We start from the raw sequence: 8,176 nt of genomic DNA on the forward strand, positions 1-8,176 counted from the left end.
GCGTCATCGAGCGGCCGTAAACAAACACGTGACGTCACCGCCTCGGCGTCCTGACGTCACGCCGCGGCTGCGTGTGGCTGTGGAGGACGGCTCCTGTGATGCTTCTGGACAGGAGGAGCAGGAGGAGCAGCTTCCTGTCTCTGACATGTTCCTGAAAGCTCCAGACCAGAGCAGAAGCCTGGATCCACGGACCAATCACAGCCTGAGCCTGCTCCGTCTGACCAATGGGGACGCTGCAGGGGTGAAATCAAACTTCACCTGAAGCTCACCTGGAGGGAGGTCACTTGATTCTCCTGCTTGTGGAGCCAAAGAGGCAGAAACTGAATCGTGAGGACATTTTCTAACCTCGACGTGAAACCATGATGAGGACAAACAGCTGAAGCAGCAAACAGGTGGGGGCGACCTTTGGCCACTAGATGGCGGCATTGCTGCAGTTTCTGGCCTTCATCAGCTTCAGACACTTCGCTCCTTCATCACTCAGCTTAGTTTCATCTTCAGCTTCAGCATGACGCACAAAGGACGAAAGTGATGTCGTCTCCAGGAACGAACGATGGACACTAACTTCTTCACTTCCTGAGTCTTTTCTGTCTCTGTAGCAGACATGATGTCTGTGTCTTCGTCGACGCGTGCGCTCGCGCCGCTGAAGGGTCGTCGGTTCGCTCTGAGCTGCAGACTTTGACGTTTCACACTCATCTGATAACGGAGCTGACCTCCAACACAGACTCTGAGTCAGCACACCTGCAGCTCAGGAGAGGACTTTTCAAAATAAAAGTCTCCCGTAAATAACCTCTGCTGTTACGGTGATCTGCGAAGCTTTTTCCAGTTTGGACTGAGACCTCTGAAGAGTCAGGAGCAGCTTCCTGTCCAGCTGTCGGGCCTCGGCTCATGTTTTCACGCAAACAGCTTCTACGTCATTTTCAAACGTGATTCATTAAAATAAAACATCTCTCTGTGCCGCTGACACACGATGGAGCAGAGCATCAGTCTTACAGCTGATGATGGGACAGCTTTGGGTCTCACGTCTGGCAGCAGCCGACTGGTCCATAAGACCTGGTCCCACACTGGGTTCAGGTCCCAGTTTCAGGCCCATCAGACTGGTTTCACGTCTCTCTTTCAGCGTGAATGTGGTAACACTGATCCCGGATCAGCTGAACGTGGTTTCTATTGAATGTTCACAGATCTTACCTGTTGGTCAGGTGTTCTGCAGAGCGTCTTATTTTGGAAGCAGGGGTCACATTTTAAACTGCAGCGTCTGTGAACTTTGGCCCTGTTTTCCTCATAACAGCTTGTTTTCACACTAAAAGCACACAAACTGCTTCAGTGTCTCATTTCCCTCCTGCTGAAAACACCTGACGCTTTTATTGTGGAGGGCTTCAGTCTGTGTGGCTTTGAACTCAGTTGACCTGTTTCCAAGATCAAAAAACAGGAAGTCCTCAGACACAGTTCAACCTTTTACATCAGTGGATGTGGAACAGGTTCGGATGTTCGTCCACATCCACTTCATCAGCTGTCGCTCCACCTGCACAGGTAAGCACTGCATGTCCTAATGTTCATGTTTCTACTGCGTCCGCTGTGTCCAGTTTCATTTCAGTTATGTGAACTTTGTGTGGCTCAGCGGCTCCAAACCTTCAGGTCAGTTAAAAGATGATCAATGGCTGGTGTCACTGGTCGGTGTTTTGTCAGACTTTCTTCTTCTTTTTAAGATTATTTTTAGGCTTTATTGGGCAGATCACTGTGGACGGAGGACGACCTGCAGTGAAGGAGGCGTGCTGGACTCTGCTGAGGTCTGTCTGATCTTTGCTTTTTGTCACTGTGAAACTTTAACCACTCCACAGCTGTCAGATGATCAGATCTCCCACTTCACCTGAAGGCCTCACCAGGAGGCCGACAGGTGAGGCTGAGGATCAGAGCGATCACATGATCCGTTTGGAGTCAAACATGATCGATGAGAAGAGAATCTGGAGCAGGAAGTCAAACTCTGATCAGTTTCCAAACAGCTTTACTGCAAAGTTCAAGACGGTCGAGCCTTTACAGAAATGATCAAAGCAGGTTCATAACAAGACTGTTCACATGTTCTTCAGACAGAATCAGCTGTTCATGTTGTGATCTGCATTAAGGATGTGAGCGCGGTCACGTGAGCGCAGCGTGGCGACGCTCGTTAGCTGCTGATTGCATATTCATAAGCTCATTTACATTCAGCTCCAGATATAAAACGAACAACAAATTAAACGTCCTGCATTTCTCCACCTTTCAAATTACAAATTCCTAATTCAACAATAGAAATGACTTCATTAACATAATGCCATGTGATTGGTTGGCCGAACAGCATGAAATGAATTGTGGGTATTGTAGTGCTGTGACAGGAGAGGCGGCAATCGTAGACGCGTTGTTTCTAATCCACCAATCAGATGGTCGTCGTCTGCAGCAGCCTCTCGTCCGCACTGCTGCCGGTCTACGCTGCCATTGGCTGGTACAGCTGTCAATCAGAAGACGGGGTGTTTGACAGTAGTGCCTGTTGATGACATCACAGCTGCACGTCTGACGATGTCACTCGCTGTCTGTGGTGTAGATGCGGTACAGCATCGTGATGATGGCTGCTACCAGAGCGGGAATCAACCAGTTAGACCACCAGCTGCAAGGGAGGGAGACAGCTGGTTAACAACCAACCAATCAGCTGCAAGGGAGGGAGACAGCTGGTCAACAACCAACCAATCAGCTGCAAGGGAGGGAGACAGCTGGTTAACAACCAACCAATCAGCTGCAAGGGAGGGAGACAGCTGGTCAACAACCAACCAATCAGCTGCAAGGGAGGGAGACAGCTGGTTAACGACCAACCAATCAGCTGCAAGGGAGGGAGACAGCTGGTTAACGACCAACCAATCAGCTGCAAGGGAGGGAGACAGCTGGTCAACAACCAACCAATCAGCTGCAAGGGAGGGAGACAGCTGGTTAACGACCAACCAATCAGCTGCAAGGGAGGGAGACAGCTGGTCAAACAGGTAACTAACTCACTAACCAACCAAAACCCACTGACACTGTTCTGAAACCTGCAGTGACTGAAGCTGAAAGCAAAGCTGGTCCTGGTCTGTCTGCGGTCCTGGTCTGTCTGCGGTCCTGGTCTGTCCGCGGTCCTGGTCTGTCCGCGGTCCTGGTCTGTCCGCGGTCCTGGTCTGTCCGCGGTCCTGGTCTGTTGTGGATCTTTGTTGTGTTTGTTGGTGCAGACTGTCCAGATGTTAGTTAGCAGCTAACCAGCATCAAGCATGCGTGTGTGCGTGCATGTGTGCGTGCGTGTGTGCATGCATGTGAGTGTGTGTGTGTGCGCGCGCGCTGTGTGTGTGTGCGCGCGCCGTGTGTGTGTGCGCACGTGCGTACCTGGGCTCATCCTTGAACGTGGTCACCAACGTTTCCTGTGAAACACAAACATCAGACAAAATGAGCTGAAAACACACAAACTGATTCTACAGAAACACAAACGACTGGAAACCAAACAGGAGCCACAGAGACGTGACACCGCCGTCAGGTCACATGACAACATGGTCATGCTGTCATGTGGTGTCAAAACACTGCGTCTGTCCTACATTTCCCATGATGCCCCTGGACAGCGTCCCTCATTCGTCCTTCCCTGCTGTAGACGCTAACGATGACATCACTGTGACATCACTCTGGCCTCACTTACCACAGGTGTGGGGATCTTGTGTCTGTCGTCCTGCGGACACAGACAGAAGGACAGACAGTCAGTTAAGTGACAGCAGCGTCTCCAGCCACAGACCTCAGATCTGTCGCAGGCGTCCCCTGAGCGCAGCAGCACAGACGGACACTGACCGGGTGCAGCTCTCCGATCACCATCTCGCCGGCCATCTCTTTGGCGTCGGTGGAGTGTCCCACGTCCTCGAAGCTCTCGGTGGCGTTTCCTCCCGCCTGCTCCCTCAGCACCTCCTGTCCTCCGGGGTGCTGGTGTGAGAATCAAACACACACTCTGAGGAACAAGTTTGACTTTGCATCACAAACTTTACCTGCTGCAGACAGGAAGTTAGCGTGAAGGCTAATGTTTCAGCAACATGTTTGAACTGGCTTGAAATGCGCTCCTGATTGTTTGAACGGCGGTTACTCATTGACTTGATAAAATGTTAACAAGGCTGAAACCTGAAGAAGCCATCTGAAACTCTTTAAACGCCAAGAGAGGAGTCGCTCTGAGCCTGACGGCGGCGTGACGACACAACGCCGTCAGGCTCAGCGAATTCATTCACACTAATGATGGTGATGACTGTGAGCCGGCCAATGAGCAGTGATCGCAGCAGGGATCTTCCTCCTCGTCCTCGCTGATGCCGTCTTAAAGAGTCTTCATGAGAAGCTTTCTGTCCAGAGTCTGTCCTGAACGTCTGGATCGTCCTCCACTGGACGCACCTGCTGCGACACACCTGGATCCGTCAGCTTCGACTGGTCTGAAACGACCGCAGACAGAAGGAAGCGCGGCGGAGCAAACGCTGCTCCCTGCAGGTCTCCGGTCCACGCCCTGAACCCTGAACAGCCTTCAGCGCTGATCCAGGTGATCTGTCAACGGTCAAAGGTCCAAACAGGGTCTGTCACGTCCTGTCAACAAGTTCTACGTGCAGAAATATGAAGCTGCAGCAAAGTTCAAGTTCAACAAACACCAACAATAAAGTTCCTTCAATAAAGGAATGATGGAGAAATCACTTCCTGAACACCTGACGTCATTTTTCAATGAGTCAGTGAAAGTTTTATCTGTAAAACGTCATAAAACAACAGTTCAGACCATCCGCTCGTGTCTGCAGCTCCATGTGCTGTCAGACGGTTTCTTAACGATCCACATGTGGGAAATGATTCTGTTGCAGTAGCAATTAAACATACAGACAAACACAAAATACACAACAATTGTTTAGAAATGTAACAAAACATATAAACAAGAATAACAGCAGTTTGTTAAAAATGTAACTAAGTATGCAGTTATATGTTATAATGATAGAATAAAAATACAATATAACTAAGTATATAGACAAGTATATAAACTTTATAAATGAAGTATTTACAGTAGCTCCAAAACAAACAAACAGACATTTCTAAAAATGAGGACAGGATGGAGAAACCTGCTGTCCTTGCTTGAACTTCCTGATGTCAAATAAACTGTTCTGAACATTCAGCAAATCAGAAAACAGCTCAAATATTTAAAGGCCAAATGATAAAACAATGATTGATTATTATTGTAAAATCACATGAACATCAGCTGATTTCTGATTATAAGAAGTCAGTATTGATCAGGCTCTAGTAATGCCTGATTAGTGGATATTTGTGTGAGGTTTTAAGTCTGGCTTTTCTTCAGTAGAGCTCCTCCAGGGGCCTTATTGGGCCCATGGGAGACTGGGCTGAGCTCGGGAGGCGGCAGCCTGCAGCCCGATCAGCTGAGCTGAGGCTGTGAATCCTCCACCAGACTCCATTCAAATAAAGACACATTTAAGGGCAGCAGGAAAACGAAGCATCGGTTTCAACTCATGTCCTTCTCAAAGCAGGGAAGTGTTCGTTTGGACGCTTCTGTCTGCGGTTTCCTGTCGTAGAGGATTTCCACTGGCAGGCTGACTGAAAACGTCCCGAAACTAAACTCACCTCCTCCAGAAACTTGGTCACATCGTAGACTTTGTTGTGGATGATGATCCACGTTGATTTGAACGAGTTCTTCTCCTCGATCTCTGACAGCCTGTAATATTTGACTCCAGCGGGACTCTTTTCTTCCTTTTCACCCATTAGTGCTCCTGAAAACGACGACAGTTTGACCGTGAAGAGCCGCTGAAGCAAACAGCAGCAGTTTAACGCCCCGTCTGCGGTTATATAATCCCACCGAGCTACGGAACCGTGACTCCGCAGAACGCGTTAACATTTACCCCAGTTTCTATCAACAAGAGTCCCAAGTTCCAGAGACACTCACCGCTGTCAAACTCACCAGGACACTGAACGACACTTCCGGCCTCTCTTTTCAAAATACAAGTTTGGTCAAAGGTTCAACTTTGTCATTAGCAACAGGTGATTATATAAAATAATCCTCCACGCTACACGTAGAGAAAACATATGATTAGAATAGACTGAAAAACAGAATAGGTATGCCAATAAACTAGAGCAAAGTATGTAAAAATAGAGCTAAAGGAAGCAGTTTGTGTCTCTCATGTTTTAGCTTCACACAACAAAGCAGCAGTTTTTCTGGGAGATAAATCCTGGATGACCTCTTAAAACACCGCCAAGACATTTTTCAACACTCACCCCAGTTTTCAAAGTATTTCCAGAATCCTCAAAAACTCTTCAAACAATGTGGAGACACTGTTGTTTTCAGCCCACTTTGAAAGTTCTGACTGAACGCATGTCGTAGAAACAGAATTAATTTACTTTGAAATGTCGTTTTCCGGTTACTTTGCGTTTCTTATGGTAGCTTCACGGAGCCTCAAAATTCCTGGCACGGCGGTGAGCACCGCCCTTCGCGTTCTTCTAGCGACACTATTGGTCAGTCTCTTCCCTGTTTCTGACTGAGGGTCTCTGATTGGTCCTGATTTTGTCAGTCATCAGCCAGCTATGGGCGATGAGGAGGCTAAAGTTCACCTCAGTTCACCAACTTTCAAGGAAACTCGCTTGTCACGCAATGAGTCTGTGGGAACGTTATCTCACGGAATGACTGTTTATTTCCCTGTTGGCGCATTTCAGCTGTAAGTCAGAGGTGGCGTTGGATCCTAAACGCTCAGCTGACGATAAACGTTGTAAAATAGTGACAGAAATCGGCGCCTTGTGTAGAAAAAATGCTTTTTCTTCTTCCGCAGCTCAGTGGCGGGAAAAACCAAGACAAAGATTGTCTATTTATTAGAGGTGTGTCTCCACTGGAAAAGGAAAAAACCAGGGAGTCAACCGTTACAAGTAAACTGTCAGTAAAATTAATAATTCATCTCTATGTTCCTCCCATGTTTGGAGAACACGTTCTGACATCAAGTTATAAAACATTTTGTGCCAGTCAGGTGACCAAATTTCCAGTTAGAAATAGCAAAGACGTAACCTCTGTCTCCTTTTAAACTAAGCTGGACAGGAGACAGAAAGGTTTGCGTAAACTGCAGCAGAGTGACACCTCCGTTCCCTCCTCACCTATCTTTGGCTTCGGGATTGCGTCTTATTGCTTGCTGCTTTTTGCTAAATTTGTTTCGTTAAATTGTCTCTTTACGGGAGTAATTGTCATAAAAGTAAGATTTCTCTCAGAGGAAACGCTTATCACGGTGTAGTGTAACTATTAATATGAGGTAGGTGACCTAGATGTCACTGAAAAAACGGCAAAACTACAATTTTCCACTAGCGAGTTTAGCTAAGTTAGCTGCCACTAACGTTAGCCTCTTGGTAGCATTAGCTTGTTTTAGCTAGCTGGTGACTGCGCGGACATCTTGTTTTTTGGATCAAGAAGATAGAAAAAGGTAAGAGAGACAGATTTAAGGGTTTAACTCAGTGTTATTCTCATAAGTGATTTAGCTCTTCTTTTTAATTTCAGTCTTTAATGTGTCAGAACAACCAGGAAAAGTCACCTGAGCTCAAAGATTATCGCTAAGATGATCATAAAAGTGTTCTTAATCTACAGTGCTTTTAATGAAGTCAAAGATTATATCAAAAACTCAGTGAGAGACCCTCATTAATACTACAACTAATGATTATGTTCACCCACATTAATCTGATCAGTGTGTTTTATTTTGTGTGAATAACAAACATAATGACGTGGACTTCACAAATATATAAAACAGCTAATTCTCATTTCACCTGTCGATCGACTGACTGATCATTTCAGCACTAATCGTCATATTCTGGACGTTTGTAGCCAGGAAATATCATTTATACTTGATGAATGACGATAGATGAGTTATATTTTGGGCAGTGGAGATGTTATCATCTGTCACTGTTTCTTAAATGAAAGCTTAAATTTGAGGACCTGTTGGCAGAAAATGTGATATAATATTCATAAGTCATGTTTACTCAGCTGGAAATAAGGTTTTCATGACCTTTCAATGAGCTCTTTACATCTAGAGAGGGAGCACGGCCGTGCTGCTACAGTAGCCCAGAGTGGACAAATCAAACGCTCTGTGGACTCCAGAGACGGACTTTAGCATCTTTAGTAGCCGCTGCAGGCGAAGGTGAGGCCAAGGTGTTC

General features: G+C 46.8%; 1 protein-coding gene across 1 annotated transcript; it reads right to left on the reverse strand.

Annotated features, from left to right (window-relative positions):
• Window positions 1-1,980: 1,980 nt before the first annotated feature.
• cyb5a (cytochrome b5 type A (microsomal)) lies at window positions 1,981-5,970 on the reverse strand. The gene is made up of 5 exons (XM_070985824.1): window positions 5,620-5,970; window positions 3,823-3,951; window positions 3,677-3,706; window positions 3,373-3,407; window positions 1,981-2,632 (listed from the first exon to the last, which is right to left on the reverse strand). The coding sequence occupies exons 1-5, from the start codon at window positions 5,755-5,757 to the stop codon at window positions 2,548-2,550; spliced, it is 417 nt and encodes a 138-aa protein (XP_070841925.1). The 5' UTR covers window positions 5,758-5,970; the 3' UTR covers window positions 1,981-2,547.
• Between the last annotated feature and the right edge of the window lie 2,206 nt (window positions 5,971-8,176).

The sequence above is a fragment of the Chaetodon trifascialis genome, chromosome 18 (assembly GCF_039877785.1).
Source record: "Chaetodon trifascialis isolate fChaTrf1 chromosome 18, fChaTrf1.hap1, whole genome shotgun sequence".
In the NCBI taxonomy this organism is placed as follows: Eukaryota; Metazoa; Chordata; class Actinopteri; order Chaetodontiformes; family Chaetodontidae; genus Chaetodon; species Chaetodon trifascialis.